General features: G+C 38.6%; 1 protein-coding gene across 1 annotated transcript in view; it reads left to right on the top strand.

Annotated features, from left to right (window-relative positions):
• LOC118637579 (calcium-binding mitochondrial carrier protein SCaMC-1-like) overlaps positions 1-23,450 on the top strand; it is a 31,481-nt gene extending 8,031 nt beyond the window's left edge. Inside the window, exons 3-10 of the mRNA XM_036273152.1 lie at positions 4,255-4,342; positions 5,936-6,047; positions 13,734-13,892; positions 15,002-15,154; positions 17,804-17,911; positions 19,221-19,388; positions 21,482-21,632; positions 23,275-23,450. Of these exons, the coding sequence (XP_036129045.1) occupies positions 4,255-4,342; positions 5,936-6,047; positions 13,734-13,892; positions 15,002-15,154; positions 17,804-17,911; positions 19,221-19,388; positions 21,482-21,632; positions 23,275-23,450 (1,115 nt within the window). The remainder of the gene's footprint in view (positions 1-4,254; positions 4,343-5,935; positions 6,048-13,733; positions 13,893-15,001; positions 15,155-17,803; positions 17,912-19,220; positions 19,389-21,481; positions 21,633-23,274) is intronic.
• The last annotated feature ends 524 nt before the right edge of the window (positions 23,451-23,974 follow it).

Raw genomic sequence — 23,974 nt, 5'->3', positions numbered from 1 at the left:
TCCTTTTCTCTAAATGGAATTGCAGTCACACTGTATGCAGTTTGGTGTCCTAGTCTTTTCTTTTAACGTTATAAGGTAAGCATTTCTGTTCATTTAATATTCATCATGAATATAATTTTTAAGAACTCTAAAATATTCCACTTGTGAGTAGACTTATCTAATCATTGCTATATTGTTAGATATTTAGGATGTTTCCAATTTTTTACTCTTATATATAGTGCTATGACCAGTACCCATATTGACTTGCAGAAGAAAGGTATACTCTGGTGTCCTTTGTTACAGACCCTTAAATCAGAGAGACTAAATATAGAAGTAGAATACCACTTTTGTATCCATGTGTGGCTGATCCACCATGGGTAATCAGAACCTAATTATACTCTATTTAAGAAACAGATGTAAATTTTTAAGTTTTGTGAAATTGAATTTTTGTTAATTAAAAAATTCTAAGTATACTAGGAAAGTGTTTTAAAGGATTCCACTGATGGATTCTTGGGTTAAAAATATATATAACCTGAATGTCAGCGGCTTTAGTGATCTGAGCACAAAAGTAGTTACATTTCCCTTAATACCTGAATCACAGTACCTCAAGCTTCCATTCACTTTCCAGCAGTAAGTTTAGGTATTTCTGGGCCCTCGTACTGAGATAACACCCAGAGGTGTTAGTACTAATATCTGGAAATGAGTCTTGGTCCTCATTTGCTGCTGATTTAGGACTGAATGTTCTGCTCTGTGCTATTCTGTAATTTCACTATCTTGTTGATGGTTACTGATCATTTGTAAGCTGGAAATCCACCATGTCAGATAAAGCAGTGCAATTAGAATGCCATTTGTAAAAATATTGTACTATTATAGTCCCTGGTGAAGTTGCACACCAGGACTTGTAGTTATTGGTGATAATAGAGAATATTCTTTCCGAGGCAAGAGTAATATAGTGATTAGTAACATAGATCTTTTTTTTTTTTTTTTTATCCTCACCTGAGGATATTTTCCCATTTATCTTCAGGGAGAGAGAGAGAGAAAGGGAGAGAGAGAGAAACATCGACATGAGAGGGACACATCGACTGGTTGCCTCCTGCATGATCCTGACCAGGATCGGGGATGAACAGCCACCTAGGTATGTGCCCTTGGCTGGAATCTAACCTGGGACTCATTAGTCTGCGGGCCGATGCTCTGCCGCTGAGCCAGACCGGCCAGGGCAGTAACTTAGATCTTTTCATTTCTGCCTTGACTAGCCAAACTGGGACATGACAGCTGAAACTTCTCAAATTCATGACTGGATGACTGGGTAGCTTATTTAAGTTTTTAATATTTACATTTCTTGATATCAGATAGTTATAATGATAGTTATAGCTAAACAAATAATTAAGGGACTTACTATACAGTAAAGAGTCTGTCTCCCTGAATATAACATTAACTCATTCACAATTTTACTCAGAGGACAAATAGGTAACTATATATTGTGATGATAACACCACAAAAAAACCCTACCCATCATATGAAATAGTTTCCAGTTCTGTGTTTGAGGACCAAGTAGGTTATTTATACCATGAATCATAAAATAATTTTTTTATCACCAATTTTTGTGAGACTTTAGCAAAGACACATCTACACATTAGGGTATAAAGGCAAAGATACTTTTCTTTTTTTTTAATCCTCACCGGAGGACATTTTTGCATTTATCTTCAAATAGGGAGGGAGAGAGGGAGGAAGAGAGAGAGAAACATCAATGTGAGAGAGACACATCGACTGGTTGCCACCTACACGACCCCAACCAGGGCTGGGGACAAACTGCAACCGAGGTATGTGCCCTTAGCGGGAACCGAACCTGGGTCTCTGGACTGCAGGCCGACGCTCTAACCGCTGAGCTAAACCGGCCAGGGCCAAAGATGCTTTTCAGATACATTAATTGCTGACATTTTATAGATCATTATTGTCAGTATAATAATTATTCCTATGTGAAGTTCAGGTGACAAGACATTGGTGCCCTAATGGATAAAGCAGAAAAATCAGCATCACATTTTAACATTGTATTTATTACATTGCATTTTCTGAACATCTATTTTGTTTTGGGAACTAGAGATCTAAAAAACCGTGTGATGTAGTGTATGGCCTAAAGGAGTATACAGGCCTTAGTGGTGCTTTTCCAACTTTTACAGAACTCTATGGTTACAAAGATTTAGTACTACAGATGTTTGATTCCAGTTTTACATACATACACATTTTAAACTTGTCCTCATATTTTATTTTATTAAAAAAGTTTTTTTCCTTTATTGATTTTAGAGAGAGAAGAAGTGAAAGGGAAAGAGAGAAACATCGATGAGAGAGTACATCGATGAGAGAGTACATCGATTGGCCGCCTCCTGCATGCCCCCCACTGGGGAACAGTCCCACAACCTGGACATGTGCCCTGACTGGGAATTGAACGGGCAACCTCTTGGTGCATGGGTTGACACTCAACCACTGAGCCACACCAGCCAGACTGTCCTCATATTTTAAAAGACTGAGTGTCCTCAGCTATTTGTTTGACACAAGAGAGGAATCAAAGATATTTTGGACTTGGGGAGTGACATGATTAGATCTGTGTTTTAGAGTTTGAGGAGAATGGGATACTTAATTTTTTCCTTTACAACATCCAGCAACGTGAAACTGAAATGCATAGTAGGCTTGTATTAAGTATATTGTTTGATTTAAGTTATTTAACATAGGATGTGGTTGTGTTAAAAAAAGAGTGTGGTGTTGTATTTTAAATATGTTGTTTCATTTTGCTTTCCTATAAAATGTTGAGTGACCTTATTTTTATGCCTCCAAATCAGATATTCAGAATTAGCTTTTAAAAAAAAAATTTATTTATTTTTTAGAGAGAGAGGAAGGGAGAGAGAGATAGAAACATCGATTGGCTACCTCCTGCATGTCCCCTACTGGGGATTGAGCCCCAAACCTGGGCATGTGCCCTGACAAGGAATCGAACTGGAACCTCTCAGTTTATGGGACGACACTCAATCCACTGAGCCACACTGGCTGGGCCACACTTAGCTTTTTAATTTTTTCCTAGTAGGTACAATAATCAAGATCTGTCATAGATCTGCAGTCTTTGTTTGGAAACCCTTGGGACCAAATGTGTTTACAAATTTAGAATTTTGCTTTTAGAAAACCAATACAATGCATATATGATATATTATTTAATACTCCAAGTGCGGTCTGGGGCACCACTGTGCAATTATATACACACCAGTGTGCAACTGTTTTTTTTATCCTCAACCCGAGGACATTTTTCCATTTTTTGTTCAGATAGAGTGGGAGGTAGAAAGAGAGAGAGAGAGACACATCGATGTGAAAGGGACACATCGATGTGAAAGTTGCCACCCGCACGACCCAGCCAGGGCCAGGGACAAACTGCAACCGAGGTACGTGCCCTTAGCGGGAACCGAACCCGGGTCTCTCTGAACCGCAGGCCAACGCCAAACTGGCCAGGACCCACTGTGCAATTTTGACTTTGCAAAAAGAGGGGTTAAGGGGCACTGACCCCATGCAATAAAAAATCTGAGTGTAACTTTTGAGTTCCCAAAAATATAACTATACAACATCCAGTGGATTCAACCAACTGCATATTGAAAGCAGTATTTTTGACTTGTGGTTATGAAACCATGGTTGGGAATGCAAAAATACTATTTTTTCTAAGAGGTTATTTGAACCTGGGGATGCAAAACCCATGGACCAGAATCCCCTATTGTATTGACTGAAAAAAAATCTGAGTATTCGTGGACCCGTACAGTTCAAATATGTGTTTTTCAAAGGTCAACTGTATATGAATATTCCTTCAATGAAACAAATAATAATACTAAATTAGATAAATGACTAAAATTAACTTCATGTCAGTTTAAAATAAATTTTTTTTTTGGTATGTGCCCCTAGTGGGAACTGAACCTGGGACTCTGGTCCGCAGGCCGACGCTCCAACTGCTGAGCTAAACCTGCCAAGGCTTCATGTCAGTTTTTAAGGCATGTTTTGCCACCAAATAAATTTTGGTACCAAATTTACAAAACCTTTTTAATTTATTCTTTCATTCTGGAATGTAAAGGCCTTTAAATTAAAGTATAATTGATAAAACTTCTTTTAGTTTTAGAGCTTTTTAGTCTGGGTTGTGAATCTGGGATGAAATGCCTATAAAACACACGAACTTTTTAAGATTATTGTGTTCTAAGGATATTTTGCCTTCTCAGATACTTTAACTTGACATTTTTTCACTTTTAAAAGGAGTAATAGAAACTTCAGAACTAATTGCTGCATTGGAATCACTGGGTGTACATATTTCTGAAGCTCAGGCAAAAAATATTCTACAAAGGTCAGCCCTTATCCTTATTTTTAATAGTTTTAATTTTTGTTTAATATTCCATGTTAGAAACTAATTTCTATAAATGTAGCTCCTTCTTTCTTCCCTCCTTCCTTCCCTTCCTTCATTCATTTCAACATTGCTCAGCTACAGAATTTCCATTAAGCTCACATCTTGTAGTCACAACTTTTGTCAGGCTGATAGGGTCATGCATAGCTTAGCGTTTGGCCATATCTATATTGTGTCCAGTTCTGTAATAGTTAATAGTGAGGGGATTAATTCTACACCCATTATTTCATCTTGGCTGGACATTATACCGATCTTTTTGTTGGCAGCATGGAATTTAATTTTTAGTATTTTGATTGAGAGAGAGAGACACATCGATTTACTGCCTCCCACATAACCCCAACCAGGGTTGGGGATCAAACCACAACCGAGGTACATGCCCTGGACCAGAATTGAACCTGTGACTCTTCGGTCCATGGGCCAACACTCTAATCGCAAGCCAAACCAGCCAGGGCTGATGTATTTTTTGATTTGAGATGCTTGAAAGTTGAGTAAATCCTAAATTTCACATGGTAAAAAGTGAGTCTTCTTTCAGAAATAAAAGGTTATTTTTAAATTGATTTAAAATCTATAAACAGGGAGAAGATGGTCAGAGGAAAAAAAATACTATTAGAAGAGCCAAAAAATGTAAGGTTCATCTTCAGTCAATTTTACTCATTTATTCATTCATTCAACAAATATTTACTCAGTGTTCAGTGCTAGCAATGTAAAGGTGACTTTAAATAGCCTGTCTCTTTAAAAGAGCACAGGCACGTGTGAGAAATGTGTAGAAATACAAAAAAATAATTAAAGCAACACAAAAGAAATTCCATCAGAGGGGCATTCTACAAAGTATATGATCAATGCTCATCAAAACTGTCAGTCACCAAAAACAAGGAAAGTCTGAGAAACTGTCACAGCCAAGAGGAACCTAAGGTGACATGATGAGTACATGGAAACCCTAAAACAAAAAAGGGATGTTAGTTAAAAACTGAGGGGTTCTGAATAAAGTGTGAACTTTAGTTAATAATAATGTCAATATTGGTTCTTTAATTGTAACAAATGTACCATAATAATGTAAGATGTTACCATTAGGGGAAAACTGGGTATAACTCTGTATTATATTCTCAAAAATTAAAAAAATCCTCACCCGAGGATATGGTTTTATTGGTTTGTTAGGGAGAGAGAGAGAGAGAAACATTGATGTAAGAGAGAAACATTAGTCGGTTGCCTTCCATATGTGCCCCAACTAGGATCAAACCTGCTTAGGTATGTGCCCTGACTGGGAATTGAACCTGCAACCTTTTGGCATATGAGATGACACTCCAACCAACTGAGACTGAGCCACCCGGCCAGGGCTATATTCTCAATTTTTCTAAAAGAAAAAAAAGTCTATTAAAATATGAATATACAGCAGTTTATAAAGTCCAAAGGAGTGACTTCTACAATAAATATGTAAGAAGCATTTAATTAACTTTTATAATGGTGCTAACTTTGTTACAAATGTTGTAAGCAGTCTATATATATATATATATTTTTTTTTTTATTATTACATTTCAGCATTGATAGTGATGGAACAATGACAATAGACTGGGATGAATGGAAGTACTACTTTTTACTTCATCCTGCAACAAGTATTAGTGAAATTGCTGGTTTCTGGAAGCGTTCTACTGTAAGATTACTTTGTATTTTACTCTATTTTTATTGGCCATAAGTGTCATAGCTCTTATTATGGTCACATATCCCTATAATACTTCCAGCTTCAGTGGCTAAAGTAACAGTATTCTCTCCTGATGGTGTTTTACTAATTAAGCAAGGAGTGTTAGTATTATATATACAAACACAGCTATCACAATTTTTTTGTTTGCTAAAACCTAGAACTTAAAATAGATACCCATCTGCTGAAAGGGCTTCCTTTGTGTTAAGAATAAATTACTGTGATATAGTTCACTGTCCTAGAAAAGTAGAAAAATAATATATTTTTCTTTATTCACAGATATGAGGTACTCGGTTTGGGCTTCTGTCATCGGAAATGTAAAGTCAGGTTAAGGCTCAACATTTAGAATCAGAAAGGATCAAATATGTCATATCCCTGCTCTTTTTATATAAACCACTTGCTTCAGAGTTGTGAGGAAGGAATGGGATTTTGAAATTAGGAACTTTTTTTTTCTGCAGGGGGTTAAGTCAGCCATTTGTCCGTGACATCCTATTCATATCCACCCTCGTGACTTCTTGCCTCTTCATAGACAATATAGTGGAGGATTAAGAGCATAGGCTTTGGAGTCAGACTTCCGAGGTTTGAATTTCATATCTGCCACCTCTAGTTATAGAACCCCTCTGTGCCTCAGTTTCCTCAATTATGTACAGAGGATAAAAATATTAAGAGTTCTGATAATTAAATTAGTTAATAAGTGCATTTAGTAAAGGGCTAAACAGGTAATATATGTATTCAATAAATGTTACTTATTATGATAGGCACTTATTCTAATGTTTCATCTGTGTTCTTAAATATCTATATATTCTTAGGAGTCATACAGTATTGTTTCATGTGTGTGCTTTTAATTTACTTAGTATTCTGCTAAGGGCCACATCTGGTTTCTTGCATTGTTATTTATTTATTTATTTTTGTTACAGATGTTTCTCCTTTTTCTCCCATTGACATCCTTCTCCTGATCCTCCCCCGCCCCCCGCCGCCCTGTCCCCAGCATAGTCTATGTCCATAGTTATGCAAACATGCATATAAGTTCTGTGGTTTATCTCTTCCCTCCCTCCTGACCTCCTCTTCTGATGTTTGTCAGTCTGTACCCTACTTCTGTGTCTCTGGGTTTGTTTTGTTCATCAGTTTGTTTTGTTCATTATATTCCACAAATAAGTGAGATCATGTAATATTTGTCTTTCTCTGATTGGCTTGTTTCGCTTAGGATAATACTCTCCTGGTCCCTCCATGTCGTCTCAAATGATAAGAGATCTTTCTTTCTTACAGCTGCATAGTGTTCCATTGTGTACATGTACCACAGCTTTTTTATCCACTCATCTATTGATGGACACTTGGGCTGTTTCCAGATCTTAGCGATAGTAAATAGTGCTGCTATAAATATAGGAGTGCATATATTCTTTCTGATTGGTGTTTCAGGCTTCTTAGGATATATTCTTGGAAGTGAGATTACTGGGTCAAATGTCAGTTCAATTTTTAACTCTTTGAGGTAACACCATAGTGTTTTCCATAGTGGCTGCACTAGTCTGCATTCTCACCAGCAGTGTACTAGAGTCCCCTTTTCTCCACACCCTCACAGGCACTTGTTATTTTATGTTTTGCTGTTATTTTATGTTTTGTTGATGGCAGGTGTGAGGTGATACCTCGTTGTTTTTTTTTTATCCTATCCCGAGGACATTATTTTCCATTTTTTGTTCAGATAGAATGGGAGGGAGAGAGAGGAAGAGAAAGAGAGAAACATCGACGTGAAAGGGACACATTGAGTGGCTGCCACCCACACGACCAACCAGGGCCAGGGACAAACTGCATCCGAGGTACGCGCCCTTAGCGGGAACCAAACCTGGGTCTCTCTGGACCGCAGGCCGACGCTTTAATTGCCGAGCCAAACTGGCCAGGGCTCGTTGTGGTTTTAATTTGTATCTCTCTGATGACTAGTGATGTTGAGTATTTTTTCATGTCTCTTGGCCATTTGTATATCCTGTTTGGAGAGGTGTCTCTTTACGTCCTCTGCCCATTTTTTTTTTATCCTTACCAAGGACATTTTTTGTTCAGATAGAGTGGGAGGGAGAGAGGGTGAGAGAGAGAGAAACATCAATGTGAAAGGGACACATCGAGTGGCTGCCACCTGCACAACCAGGGCCGGGGACAAACTGCAACCAAGGTACGCACCCTTAGTGGGAACCGAACCCGGGTCTCTCTGGACTGCAGGCCGATGCTCTAACCGCTGAACCAAACTGTCCAGGGCCCTTTGTCCATTTTTTAATTGGATTCTTTGTCTTCCTTTTGTTGAGTTGTATGAGTACTCTATATTAATTTTGGAAATTAACCCCTTGTCTGATGTATCATTAGCAATTATGCTCTCCTATATAGTGGGTTCCCTTTCCATTTTGATGGTTGTTTCTTTTGCTATGCAGAAGCTTTTTAGTTTGATGTAGTCCCATGTGTTCATTTTTTCCTTTGTTTCTCTTGCCTTAGGCATTGTATCAGTGAAAATTCTGCTGCATGTGATGTCTGAAATTTTGTTGCCTACATTTTCTTCTAGGATTTTTATGGATTCACGAGTCACATATAAGTCTTTTATCCATTTTGAGTTTATTTTTGTGTATGGTGAAGGTTGGTGGTCTAGCTTCATTTTTTTTATTTTTTTATTTTTCTTTTTTTATCCTCACCCGAGGATATTTTTCCATTTTTTGTACAGATAGAGTGGGAGGGAGAGAGAGGAACGGAGAGAGAGAGAGAAACATCGACGTGAAGGGACACATCGAGTGGCTGCCACCCGCACGACCAACCAGGGCCGGGGACAAACTGCAACCGAAGTACGTGCCCTTAGCGGGAACCGAACCCGGGTCTCTCCGGACCGCAGGCCGACTCTCTAACCGCTGAGCCAAACTGGCCAGGGCGCTTCATTTTTTTTTTTTTTTGCATGTAGCTGTCCAATTTTCCCAACACCATTTTTTTTTTTTATCCTCACCTGAGGACATTTTTGCATTTCCCTTAAGATAGAGTGGGAGGGACAGAGGGGGGAAGAGAAGAGAGAAACATCAATGTGAGAGAGACACATTGACTGACTGCCATCCACACAACCCCAACTGGGACCGGGGACAAACTGCAACCGAGGTACGTGCTCTTAGCGGGAACCGGGTCTCTCTGGTCTACGGGCTGACGCTCTTACCACTGAGCAAAACTGACCATGGCCCCTATGTCTTTTGATCGGAGCAGTTAAGCCATTTTCATTTAAGATTATTATTGATAGATACTTATTAGTTGCCATTTTTATTTTGTGCCTCTCTCTCTCTCTCTCTCTCTCTCTCTCTCTCTCTGTTTCTTCTTATAACAGTCCCTTTAGCATTTCTTGCAGTGCTGGTTTGTTGGTGGCAAATTCCTTTAGCTTTTTTTTTTGTCTGTGAAGCTCTTTATTTCTCCTACAGTTTTGAATGATATCCTTGCTGGATAGAGTAGTCTTGGATTCAGACCCTTGCCTGTCATTACTTTGTATACTTCATGCTACTCCCTTCTGGCCTGCAGTGTTTCTATTGAGAGATCAGCTGACAGTATAATGGGAGCTCCCTTGTAGGTAACTTTCTTTCTCTCTCTTGCTTTCTTTAAGAGTCTTTCTTTGTCTTTAATGTTTGCCATTTTAATTATGATGTGTCTAGCTGTGGGTCTTTTTGGGTTCATCTTGCTTGGGACTCTCCGTGTTTCCTGGACTTGTGTGACCTTTTCCTTCACCAAATTAGGGAAGTTTTCTGTCATTATTTCTTCAAACAGATTCTCTGTTCCTTTCTCTGATTCTTCTCCCTCCAGTACCCCTATGATGCTAATGTTGTTATGTTTTGTATTGTTCCAAAGCTCCCTTAAATTCTCCTCTGCTTTTTAATTTTTTTCCTCCCCATTTGCTGCTTTATTTGGGTGTTTTTTTTTCTTTTTTTTTAATGAATTTTTTAATTTATTTTTTGGTTACAGATATTTTACCTTTTTACCCCATTGGCACCCCCCACCCCACCCCACCTCCGCCCCGTCCCCGGCTTAGTTGTCCATGTCCATTGGTCATGCATATATGCATATAAGTTCTGTGGTTTATCTCTTCCCACCCCCTCTTCTGAGGGATGAGAGTCTGTGCCCTACTTCCATGTTTCTGGGTCTACTGTATTCCTCAGACTGTTATGTTCATTATATTCCATATATAAGTGAGATCATGTGGTATTTGTCTTTTTCTGTTTGGCTTCTTTCACTTAGGACAATACTTTCCAGGTCCCTCCATGTCGTCTCAAAGGATGAGAGATCTTTCTTTCTTACCGCTGCATAGTACTCCATTGTGTATATGTACCACAGCTTTTTTATCCATTCGTCTACTGGTGGACACTTGGGCTGTTTCCAGATCTTAGCTATTGTAAATAGTGCTGCTATGAACATGGGGGTACATATATTCTTCCTGATTGCTGTTTTAGGCTTCTTAGGGTATATTCCCAGCAGTGGGATCACTGGGTCAAATGGAAGTTCAATTTTTAATTTTTTGAGGTAACACCATAGTGTTTTCCATAGTGGCTGCACCAGTCTGCATTCCCACCAGCAGTGTACTAGAGTCCCCTTTTCTCCACACCCTCACCAACACTTGTTGTTTGATGATTTGTTGATGGCGGCCATTCTGACAGGTGTGAGGTGATACCTCATTGTTGTTTTAATTTGCATCTCTCTGATGATTAGTGACGTTGAGCATTTCTTCAAATGTTTCTTAGCCATTTGTATGTCCTGTTTGGAGAGGTGTCTATTTAGTTCCTCTGCACATTTTTTAATTGGGTTCTTTGTCTTCCTTTTGTTGAGTTGTAGGAGCACTCTATATATATTGGAAATTAACCCCTTATCTGATACATCATTGGCAATGATGTTCTCCCATACAGTGGGTTGCCTTTCCATTTTGATGATTGTTTCTTTTGCTGTGCGAGTGTTTTTTTTTCTCTACCTTGTCTTCTAACCACTGATTTGGTCTTCAGCTTCTTCTAATCTACTATTGAATCCTTCTAAGGTATTTTTCATAACAGCTGTGTCATTCTATATTTCCTCTTGATTTTTATTCATAGCTTTAACCTCTTTTTTTAAGCTGTTGTAGTTCCCACTGAGCTCTTCATAATTCTTATTAAGTTGCTTGTAGTTTTCATTAAATTGTTTGAGCACCCTTAAAATCATTGCTTTGAATTCTTTTTTTTTTTCTTTTATCCTCACCTGAGGATATTTTTCCATTTAGGAAGGAGAGAGAGAGAGAAACATCGACGTGAAGGGACACATCGAGTGGCTGCCACCTGCACGACCAACCAGGGCCGGGACAAACTGCAACCGAAGTACGTGCCCTTAGCGGGAACCGAACCCGGGTCTCTCCGGACCGCAGGCCGGCGCTCTAACCGCTGAGCCAAACTGGCCAGGGCTGCTTTGAATTCTTTATCTGACAAATTACTTTTTTCTCTTTCCTGTGGTCCCTTTTCTGGTGATTCCTCCTTTTCTTTCATTTGGGTGTTGTTTCTTTGTCTCACCATTTTAGTCTGGTAGCTCTAGGCCCAGTGAGGGATGTTGGAATGTGTAGGCAGGTTGGTGTGTGTCAAATAAGGCTGCTGTGCCTCCCAGACTGTTTTGGGGAGTGGCGTCTCTTGCCTGCTTCAGTCCTGGAGGATTGACAACTGGTTGCTGGTATTGGTTTGTCATGTTAGATCTCTCGTGCAGGTCTCGGCTGCCCAATTCTTGCTGCTTGGGCTGGGGCACCACTCCTGATCACCTTCTGCTGATGCTGCTGGGGATGGGTCTGCTGCTGCCTGGAGTGTGTGGGTCTAGCTGGTGCACTGCTGGAGTGTGTGGGTCCTGCTTATGTGCTTCTGGGGTATGTGGGTTCCGCTGGTATGCTGCTGGGTTGCGTGGGTCCCGCTGGTAGACTACTGGAGTGTGTGGGTCCCACTGGTGTGCTTCTGGGGTTTCTGCTGCCTCGTAGGGCTCAGCTCCTGATCAGTCACTGCTGGGGGTGAGTGTTAGCTCCCGGTTTGCACTGCTACTGCTGCTGCTGTTGCCAGGAGATACTCTCAGTTCCCAATCCTCTGCTGTTTTGAGGATGCTTAGCTCCCAGGACTTTGCTGCTGCTGGGCAAGAGGCTCCACTCCAGATCTGCTGCTGGAGTTGTCAAGGGCAGGTCTCGGCTGCCTGAGTCTTGCTGCTGCTTGGGCTGGGGCACCATTCCTAATCAGCTTCTGCTGATGCTGCTGTGGATGGGTCTCAGCTGCTGATCTATGCTACTGCTGCCTGGGGATGGATGTCTGCTCCCAAGCCTCTGCTGCTAGGGCTGTGTCTCTGCTCCCAAGCCTCTGCTGCTGGGGCTGTGTCTTGGTTCCTGAGCCTCAGCTGCTGTTGGGGTTGGGGCTCCACTCCCGCCCAGTCACTGCTGCTGTTGGGGAAGGTGCTGGGCTCCCAAGCTGGTGCTACTGCTGCTGTGGGTGTGTCTTGGCTCCCCAGCTTTAGCTGCTGTTTGGGGTGGGACTCCACTCTGGCCCAGTCACTGCTGCTGTGAGAGAAGTTTGGAGGGAGAGAAAGATAGAAACATCAATGAGAGAGAACATTGATTGGCCGCCTCCTACATGCCCCCCACTGGGGATTTGGCCCACAACCTAGGTATGTGCCCTGACCGGGAATCAAACTGGCGACCTATTGGTGCATGAGTTGGTGCTCAACAACTGAGCCACACTGGCTGGGCGCTGATTATTTCTCTTGCTGTGCAGAAGCTTTTCATTTTGATGTAGTCCCACTTACTAGTTTTTGCTTTTGTTAATTATGCTTTTGGTATCAAATCCAAAAAAGTCATTGCCAAGACTATTGTCAAGGATCCTTTTAGCCATGTTTTCTTCTAGGAGTTTCACAGTTTAAGGTCTTATATTTGAGTCTTTAATCCATTTTGAGTTAATTCTTATAAGTGGTATGAGATAGGGGCCCGGTTTCATTCTGCTGTATGTGATTATCCAGTTTTCCTAGCAGCATTTATTGAAGAGACTGTCCTTTCCATTGAGTATTATTGGCGTCCTTATCAAATAGTAGTTAATTATACATGTAAGGGTTTATTTCTGGGCTCTTGATCTGTTTCATTAGTTTATGTGTTTATTTTTGTGCCATTACATACTGTTTTGATTACCATAGCTTTGTAGTTTAAAAGCAGAAGTGTGATGCCTCCAGTTTTGTTCTTCTATCTGAGGACTGCTTTGGCTATTCAGGGTCTTGTGGTTCCATGTGCATTTTAGGATTTCTTCTCTATTTCTGTGAAATGCCATTGGAATTTTGGGGGGATCGCATTGAATCTAGAGATGACTTTGGATAGTATGGACATTTTAACAATATTAATTCTTCATATCCATGAGCACAGCAAAACTTTCTGTTTGTGTTTTCTTCAGTTTCTTTCATCAGTGTGAATTGATTTTACATTAAACCCATATCTGAATGCATTATTAAAAATAATTTGGTCTAGTACCATTGCTGAGAACATTATCAATCTTCATTAACAGGAGATGAGAGATGAAAAAAAATCTTGTGGTTTTTGAACTTTGTAAGAAGTTATCCTCTTAATTTGTCAAGTGTTTATACTTTTCTCTATTGTCTAATTCTGTGTTTTTATTTTATCAGATAATTGATATAGGGGAGAGTATAGCTATTCCAGATGAGTTTTCTGAGCAAGAAAAGAGTTCTGGAGATTGGTGGCGGCGTTTGGTGGCAGGTGGAATAGCTGGTGCGGTTTCAAGGACATGCACAGCACCTTTCGACCGCTTGAAAGTCATGATGCAGGTAGATTGCACGTGTTCACTGGCCCTTATGCATTAAAGTAAACTTAAAAAATGCTTGATAATTTTCAAAAGTAATGTTTTGGCACATTTCAGTACTAGTTATTAAAGTTGTACATTTTCTGAAAATGTAAATTACCTCATTTTCAATATTAAAATATTTCTTAATTTTCTTAAAGATGCTTATATGTTATTTAAATGAATTTTTATTTGAAGTAATAATAGAACCACTCTATTAGAAGTTTTTTCAGAAATGTAACTAAATCTATTAAAGAAATGATCAGACACCATTTAGTTTAACTTATTAGTTATTTCTAGCCTCTAACACCTACCTAAAAGTATGGTTCTACTCTATTATTTAAGTACTAAGAATGTTTCTAAAAATGGGAATTAAGTTGCTTAGAGTGTATTATTGACTAATATCTTATTAGAGGTAGTGTTGTCTACCTTTTATTTTACTGAGTGATGGGTTGTTACCAGTAGTTATAAAATACTTGCATGGTTTATTTTATTAAATAATTAAAATTTAATATTTGCCAAATACTCTGCACAGATACAATAATTAATAATCCACAATCTAGTGAATTTAAATTGGTAATTACATTTACATTTCTTGATGTTTTATTGTTTTTTGGATTTTTGGTAACATTGTGACTTTGGGAATGAATTATAGTTTTTTGATGTTGCTGTTTGATCTTATTTTCTAAGATCTTAGAAAATCTTATTTTTGACGGACTCAGATACAGAGGTAGGAGGTGTCAAAGGTGACAGCCTCCGTCTCTTGGCAGTCTGTTCCTGGTGTTTTTCTTTGTCTTCCTTCATTCTCATGGCTACATTCTTAGCCTCTGTACTCTGAGCCTCTTGGTTAGTTTTATTACAATGCTGCTTCTTCAGAGCAGTAGCCAACATGTGTGTTGTAGGACACGTGGAGCAACAAGGTGCTGAATCTTGGGGACTTCATCCTGGGTTTCACAGCATACTGATGGACATCATCCTCTTTAGAGAGATTGGAAGGTTTGCAGATTCTGCTAGCTATTGTGTGCCCCATGTGATGAGGCACAGCCATGTATCAGTTAGTCTAGGAATATTCTTCTTCTCTTTTTTTTTCTCTAGGTTCATAGTTCAAAGTCAAGAAGAATGAGATTAATTAGTGGTTTTGAGCAGATGGTAAAAGAAGGAGGAATTCGTTCTCTTTGGCGAGGAAATGGTGCAAATGTTTTCAAAATTGCACCTGAGACAGCCATCAAGATTGGGGCCTATGAACAGGTAAAATGCTATTGTCTGTGGAATTCTATCACAGAGATCAGATTTTAAATATAATGTTTAAGCCCTGGCTGGTTTGGCTCAGCGGTTAGAGCATCGGCCTGCGGTCCAGAGAGATCCGGGTTCGGTTTCCGCTAAGGGCATGTACCTCGGTTGCAGTTTGTCCCCGGCCCTGGTTGGTCGTGCGGGTGGCAGCCACTCGATGTGTCCCTTTCACGTCGATGTTTCTCTCTCTCTCTCTCTTCCTCTCTCTCCCTCCCACTCTATCTGTGCAAAAAATGGAAAAATGTCCTCGGGTGAGGATAAAAAAAATAATAATGATAAATAAATAAATATAATGTTTAATAAGTTTAGGCTTTCATGAGAGGGAAAACTGGAGTATGCACAAATAATAGCTGTCAATTTAAATATAAGTGACTTTATTCGCATTTGATTATCTTTTGCTTTTATATTGCTTTTGTTTACAAGAGATGGTCCATGGATTATAGTATATTATCACAACTGATGCATATTAGTAGTTCTTTTCATTTCAAGTTTACAGTGAAGAATGCCCTCACAAAACATTTCAATATTGATTTCCTTTCAGCAGTTCGAATGTTTTATTTAAAATTTGTTAATCTGATTTAGTATTTTAGTTTTGCTTAAATAATTCACTTTGAGATGAGCTACATTTATTTTCAAATAGTGTAAGTTATTAGCATCACATAAAAATCCAAGAGTGCTCTATGCACATCTCAGGTTTTCCATTTTCTGGGCTGGATAGGCTCCGATAGGTTTGGAGAAGGCCAGAGGCAGAAAAGCAGAGAGATACCTTAGCTCAGGTCCCAAAGATCTTACACAGGGAAGCACAAGGAAGGGGAAACATCAACATTCTGAGATTTTATAGTTTTCCTAGAACTTCAGGTTCAGAAAGTGCATGTTCTGCCTTCCAAGTTATCACAGGAGACAGTTTCATCAAGCATTTCCACAGAGCATTGGATGGATCACCACCTCTTTAGATGGAAATATCTGTGTCCTAACAGTAAAGCCAGGGCCACGTGTTACAGGTTTTAGTTATGACAGCACCCCACGTCTAGTAACCAATTGCTATGCTTGTTAGGGCTCATTCTAAGCTGTTGTAACAAAGAGACCAAAGAACAGTAGCTTAACTATGTATGCTAGAGGCAAGTTGTCCAGGGCTAACAGTAAGCTCTGCCGTCTTCAACACCCAGCTTCAAAGGTCACACCCATCTGCCATTTCCCAGGTGGAGGAAAGAGGATTCCAAGCCTCTTTAAGAAAATGTTTCAGAATTTGCATACCCAACTTCCCCTCATATCTCATTAGTCAAAATGAGTCACTTAGTCACCCAAACTGGCTTCAGGGGAGAAGAGGGAAACAAACGTTTATAACTGAGTCAGCTCTGTCACTAAAAAGAAGATGATAATGGGTACTGGGAACAGACAGCAGTGTCTGCCATATGAACTGAGCCGTCACACTTTCTGATGAGAAGCTACTGATTTGAGAACCATAGTTAGTTCTTAGAGAGTAGCTGAATTGTATTGATGGGAGACCACCAGATAAGGCAAACAGGACAGCATCTTGCCTAGGAGGTGATCGGCTTGCTAAGGCTCTTTTAGATTCTAAATGAGTTTCCAGGTTCAATCTAGTGAAACTTGACTTATTTAGTTCCTGTGAAGCCTGACCTTTTAGGCTGATATTTCTGTTTTCCTTATTGCCACATGTACAATTGCAACAACGTTCCTGTTTCTGGAGCTAACCAGAGTAAACTGTTGTTTCTTGTAACAAAAAGAGCCTTTTAGCTATGGCCAGTGTGGCTAAGTTGATTGGGTGTCATCCTGTATACCAAAAGGTTCCCGATTTAATTCTGGTCAGGGCACATGCCCAGTGGGCTCCATCCCCAGTAGGGTTGTGTAGGAGGCAGCCAATTGATGTTTCTCTCGCACCTTGATGTTTCTTTCTCTTTCTCTCTAAAATCAATAAAAACATATTTTAAAAAAATAGCTTTTTACATTAAGTTCCTGATTATCCAGTAACCAAAGAATATTAAGTACCTTCCACGTGGAAGATGTGGGGCTAAAAACAGATAAAAGAAATAATTTCTGCTCCCTTTGTGTCATTTGTGTGCCTTTTATGAAATAGTATGACATTAATATGCTTAGGTGATTTAATGTTGCTAACTTATTCTGTAGGGAAAAAGGGAAAAGGTTCTTATTATCTTATTTTTTTTTAATTTTTTATTCTCACCCGAGGACATTTTTCCATTTTTTACTCAGATAGAGCGGGAAGGAGAGAGAGGAAGAGAGAGAAACATCGATGTGAAAGGGACACATCGAGTGGCCACCACCCACACGACCCAACCAGGGCCGGGGACAAACTGCAGCCAAGGTACATGCCCTTAGCGGGAACTGAACCCGGGTCTCTGTGGACCGCAGGCTGACGCTCTAACCGCTGAGCCAAACCGGCCAGGGCGGTTCTTATTATCTTAGACAATTGTATAAAAATTAAAATCAAGTATTCTACTAGATGCTAATATCAGGTGTCTAGAATACTTTTTCAAATAATTTTATAGTACTAATTAATGTTATAAACTTAGAAACAATATATATTCCATTCCAGTAATATTATACATTTCAATACTTTTATTTATACAGTATAAGAAATGGCTTAGTTTTGAAGGTGCTAAAATAGGAATTATTGAGAGATTTATATCTGGTTCATTGGCTGGTGTAACTGCTCAGACCTGTATTTACCCCATGGAGGTATGTATTATTATATAATTTTAACTAACATTATGCTTTTAAATAAAGTTTAAATCTCATATCAAGTATCAATTGGACTTAGTGGATTTTTGTTGTTGTTGTTTAGGATAAATGTAGTATTGTGGATGTACCAAGAAGATAACAGTTTCATTGTCTGTTGTTTAATTGATTTATTCATTAATACTGTACACCCACCAAGTGTAAGTTACTTTTATAGATCCAGAGATGAGTAGACAGGCAATTTGGTCATGGAGCTTCTTATAGTCTAGAGGGGAGAGAAAATATGAACATCAATGATGATGGTCCAAAATAGATGATACATTCTAGAAGAGAGAGCAATATGAAGTGTTAATGAAAATTTAGAGGAGAGAAATTATTTCCTATTAGGGATTTCATGAAAGACATGAATAGAATGTGTGAGTTTGGCTTAGAATTTGGACATTCAGAGATGTTGGGTGAGAATGAAGTGCACTGCCCTGGCGAGGGCAGAGGTTTAAGAATGTGGTTATCCAAAGTGTAGGGTTCTACAGAGATCATAAAACAAAGGGCTTCCATCCGACTGCTTAGAGGCGGCTTCATCAAGACACACAGTTTGCCCAATCAACACAAAGATGATACTTAAAAAAAATCTTGGCTGTTTTGGAGAGTTATTTCTCCAAATATACTATGTAGAGCTCCCTTAAATTAATGGAAATTAAGAGATTAAGAGGACAAGGAGTGAGGTTCTGTCAGAAGAATTACATTGAGCATAGGAATATTGATCACAGGCACCTACTAGAGCCCACTGTGGCCCTCATAACCTCTGGTGTGTTACTACTTCATGAGCACAAAATGAGTCCAAGTCATACTAAATCACAATGTATAGGCCTCACTGTTACTTACAGTGGTTCCCAGAGTCTGTATTTAAGCCTACACAGGACTTGTCTTCATGTTGGTTCTTCACTTTAACATAACCATGTACTTTTTTAAAACTTGGATTTTTGGCTGTAGTTGCCTTATTTTGAAGCAATAATATTGTCTCAAATGAATTTGTTTCAGAATATGTTGCCTTAAACCCAGTAGGGGAGTTTGAATGGATGTATCAATCAGAGCAACAATGATGAATTATATTCTATTTAATTTTTTGAAAAAAGCTGTATACTGACTGTATCAGTTCCTGATTGAGTCAATTCGTAAGAAATCAAAATTGTGTTTAAGATTGCTTTCTATGATAATTAGTGAACATTGTGATATAATACAATTTTATAGATTACTATATGAGCTGAGTGACTCTGATCAATATAATTTTATTATATTCTTTCACATTTAGGTTATAAAGACCAGACTGGCTTTAGGTAAAACTGGAGAGTATGCAGGGATTATTGACTGTGGCAAGAAACTTCTGAAACAAGAAGGTGTTCGAACCTTTTTCAAAGGCTATATCCCTAACTTGCTAGGCATTATACCTTATGCAGGCATAGATCTTACTGTTTATGAGGTGAGTTTATTCTCATAATGTGCAATTATGTGTTAGATTTGAAAATTTGGTACAATAATAGTTTTTATTTTAAAACCTGGTTATAAATGACTTTTCATGAAATAGCTTCTGACCAAGAAGTGAATTGAATGGTTTTATTTGGCTTTTAATTTAAATGTTAGTTTTCTGGTATTCTTATACTAATTTTTTGGTTGGTGTTTTTTTGGTGTGTGAATTAGTTTTTGGTAATAATAATTATAGACCAGAATGCTAATAAAATAGTGGCTCTCAACTCTGGATCATATCAGAATTACCAGTATGTGGATCAATAAAAATCAGATTCTTGGGCTACATCTCAATATACTCTAATTTAATTATTCTGGGGAGAGGCCTGGGTTTCAGATTGTGTGACTCCCTAGGAAAATCTGATGTACAATTAAGATGGAGACAACTGAGATATTATCGCACAGTCATGAAAATGAGAATCGAAGAGAGGAGTAGTTGGGGTTTTTTGGGGGGAGGCAGCATGGAGACAGGCAGCTATCCTAACAGTGCAGTGCTGAACGGGCAGGATTCCAGGTTATTCCCCTTTCAGCCAATCATTTTATTTTTATGACCCTGCATCCTTTTCAGGTAGACCATCTTAACAACATGCCATTTGATCATAAGAACCAGGTGAGAGTAAGTGATTAGTATCACTTCCTTTCATTCTCAGTACAGGAAGGACCACTCTCTTGGTACAGGCTCAGTGGTATTTTTGGTGAATGGTACCACCATCATGAGAAAGATAGCCAGTTTCGTTTAGTACTTAAAAATATATGCTTACTTTTTTTGGTAGAAGCTTAAAGTATTGAATATTATATCATATGTTTATTTTTCTGTTTGTTTTCTTGCTTCGTGATCTTATTAAAATAATTTCACTGCTCCTGTTTAATGTTGGCCCCCCTCCATTCTTTTATTTTTGTGGTTCAGTATCTTTTGCTTTCATATCAGAGTGATACCACAAATTTCTCTCTTTACTATTATATGACTGCAATAAATGTACACTGATCAAAGGCGTTTTTGAAATTTATTTTTTCAGAAGCATCAAATTATACATTTTACAGTAAATTGTCCCAGTATGTAATGGTCAAGTTGTATCCTTTAATAAATGAACAGTTCTAAAAGCACTTAGTGATATTTTATTTTATTAAAAAAATTTTTTTTTCCTTTATTGATTTTAGAGAGAGGAAGTGAGAGGGAGAGAGAGATAGAAACATTGATAAGAGAGAACATCGATAGGACGCCTCCTGTATGCCCCCCACTGGGGATCGGGCCCACAACCTGGGCATGTGTCCTGACCAGGAATCGAACCAGCGACCTCTTGGTGCATGGGTCGATGCTCAACCACTGAGCCACACAGGCTGGACACTTAGTGATATTTTAAACCCACTATTGCTAAAGAATTCCTTCTAACTACTTTCATTCAAGGAAAAGCAAATTTGGAAAGATGAATCTTTCTTAAAAGTTGAAACAATATGGTTTTATTAACCCAGAGTGGGTTAGCAGTCTTTTCTACAATATTCTGTAAATCCCTCAGAGACCCTCCAAAATTTTGCTTTGGTCTTTGAATATCACTACAAACCTGACAGTCAAGCAAAACAAAACAAATAAAACCCCAAATAAACAGAACCCACACAGATACAAACATAGGAGAACATAAACTGAGGTTGTATGAATACGTTTGAAACATGAGTGCACCCTGCCCCTGATAGGACCACAGGGACAGCCTCCTCTGTACAGGAAGCAGGAACAATCTTTTGTAAAGATTTTGGAAAGAACAGTTATTAAAATCAAGCCACCAAGCTTGACTCCCATTTATCAGCTTTGCAACCTGATAACAGTCTTTCTGAATGAGTTTCCTTGTTTATAAAATTTATAAAATGGAGACAACAGTATTGACTTGTCAGGTTTCTATAGGGATTACATGAGGTAACATCTATGAAAATGCTCAATATAATTCTTTAATCAAGAATCTACTCAGTAATGTTTGCTGAAGTTGTATGAGCAATGAATTTATTCTATTTCGACTTGCATAGTAGTTAAGGGATATTTACTGCTTTCTTCTCTTCCAGCTTTTGAAGACTTATTGGCTAGAACATTATGCAGGAAACTCTCTAGACCCTGGGATATTGATTTTGCTGGGGTGTAGTACATTGTCTCACACTAGTGGTCAGATAGCCAGCTTCCCTCTGAACCTTATTAGAACACGCATGCAGGCTCAAGGTGAGTGCTGTTGTTTTTAAATGAATAAGTTTTAAAGGTTAATAAAATAAATAAATAATAAAATCATTATTTAATGAATTAGTAATAAAAACTTAGTTAAAAAGTTAAATAAGTTGTTTTAAATGAATAGAAATTAATGATTTCAAAATAAGAAAAACTAGAATTGCTAAATAAAAAGCTAACTTTCTGATTTTTAAAGCATGATCTTGAATTTATTGTTTTATTGTAGAGCCTTTTGTGGAGTTTAGGTTATCTTTTGTTTACTAAGTTCTATTTGGAACTCTACTCATTTGTTTCCGTTATTGATGGTCTTTTTCTGGAGTTTACAACTGGGAAGTGCCAAGCAGAGCAATAGGGAAGTTTTACTTTCCTCAAATGGAATCAGTGACTCACCATGAACATGTACTTTCCTTGCCATAATCTGCATTGGGAACTTAATACATTTGTAGAATTGAACGCCACGGTTTGGTTCTCCAGTCCGCTGGGGGAGGAGATGTGAGGCAGATGGGAGCGATTGCTCCTCTCAGCTGCACGGTCGGGTTTCGATTTTAAGAAAACACCTTTTTCCTCTTCAAGAAGAAAAAACCTCCTCACTCCCTCACACAATCCTATTAGTATCTTCCTGAGTAAACTCTTGTGGTAAGTGATAATCTTTTTTTTTTTTTTTAATAATTTTTTTCTTTATTGATTAGAGAGAGAGGAAGGGAGAAAGAGATAGAAACATCGACAAGAGAGAACATCGATTGGCTGCCTCCTGCATGTCCCCCACTGGGGATCGGGCCCACAACCCGGGCACGTGCCCTGACCAGGAATCGAATTGGTGGCCTGTTAGTGCATGGGTCGATGCTCAACCACTGAGCCACATCGACCAGGCAAGTGATAGTCTTTTACTTTCTTTTCTCCTTTCTTTTTGGGAAGACTTTTGGATTTATTTATTTTTGTCCTCACCTGAGGACATTTTTGTGTTTATCTTCAGATAGAGCGGGAGGGAGAGAGGGAGGAAGAGAGAGAGAAACATCCATATGAGAGAGACACATCGATTGGTTGCCACCCACACGACCCCAACCAGGGCCAGTAACAAACTGCAACCAAGGTACGTGCCCTTAGTGGAAACCGAACCCAGGACTCTCTGATCTGTGGGCTGATGCTCTAACTGCTGAGCCAAACTGGCCAGGGCTTGGATTTAATTTCTATTGCAGTCCAGGTGGGGAATCTCTATCCATCCCATCTCCTGTTCATACCCCTATCAGACTATTGATGTCATACCCAATTCCCAATGCTTCTTTGAGGTCTCTTGTTTTTTTATTTTATTTTATTTTGTTAATCCTCAACTGAGGATATTTTTTTTCTCATTGATAATTTTTTTTAGAGAGAGTGGAAGGGAAGGAGTGAGGGGCGGGGGGAGAGACAGATGTGAGAGAGACACATAAATTTGTTGCCTCCCACATGAGCCCCAACCTGTTTTACTTAATTTAGATTTAAATAGCCACATGTGTCTAGTGACCTAGTGACTATTCTATAGGTAGGGAGAGAGGTGTACTCTGAAGTAATTGTAGCCCCTGTAAATTCTCATTAATCACTGGACTATCTTAATAGATAAAGATTGAATACTGAATCACACTGATTTCCCCCCAACTTATAGCACTGGAGGAAAAAGGAACAACTTCTATGATTCATCTCATTCAAGATGTATATAACAAAGAAGGAAAAAAGGGATTTTTCAGGGGCCTCACCCCAAACATCCTAAAAGTGCTCCCTGCGGTAATCATCGCCTGTGTGGTTTATGAAAAAGTGAAAAGTCAGTTTGGAATAACTTAGAAGTGAAATATGAAATTGTTGTCATTGGTGTGTCACTTAATTGTAAGATAATACCTGGGTTGTAAAGAGAAATTGATTTCTTCTTCAAAGGAAAAAAGTATCAAATAATTGTTAAAACATTCTCTATTTTTTCTATATAAAATCTGTAAATTAAATAATCATTTTGGTAAAGTTCCTTAGTAATTTAAAATCCTTAAGACCCACAGAATTTACATTTCCCACTACTCTCTCTTGAATCCTAACTTGAAATTTCTTTTTATTGGGTTTAAAATATACCATAGTAACATTATAAAATATTTGGTCAGTGGTAGAAGTTTGTGTTAAACTTTTCATATTTAAACAACTTATTTTTTTTAAAGCTGAGCTTGAAAATGTTTTATTCATTAAAAGAAAAATCAGTGCATCTAAAATTGATGTTAGAGCAAATGATTAATTTCTCTTCTTTGAGCAAAATGGAAAGTTGGTTTCATAGTTCCTTCCATCAGATTATGGATGGAATAATGATAATATGATAAATTATTTCT

Source organism: Molossus molossus, unplaced genomic scaffold (genome assembly GCF_014108415.1).
Source record: "Molossus molossus isolate mMolMol1 unplaced genomic scaffold, mMolMol1.p scaffold_m16_p_20, whole genome shotgun sequence".
Lineage (NCBI taxonomy): Eukaryota > Metazoa > Chordata > Mammalia > Chiroptera > Molossidae > Molossus > Molossus molossus.
The sequence above is the reverse complement of the archived record's forward strand: the minus strand, read 5'-3'. Positions and strand labels throughout refer to the sequence as shown.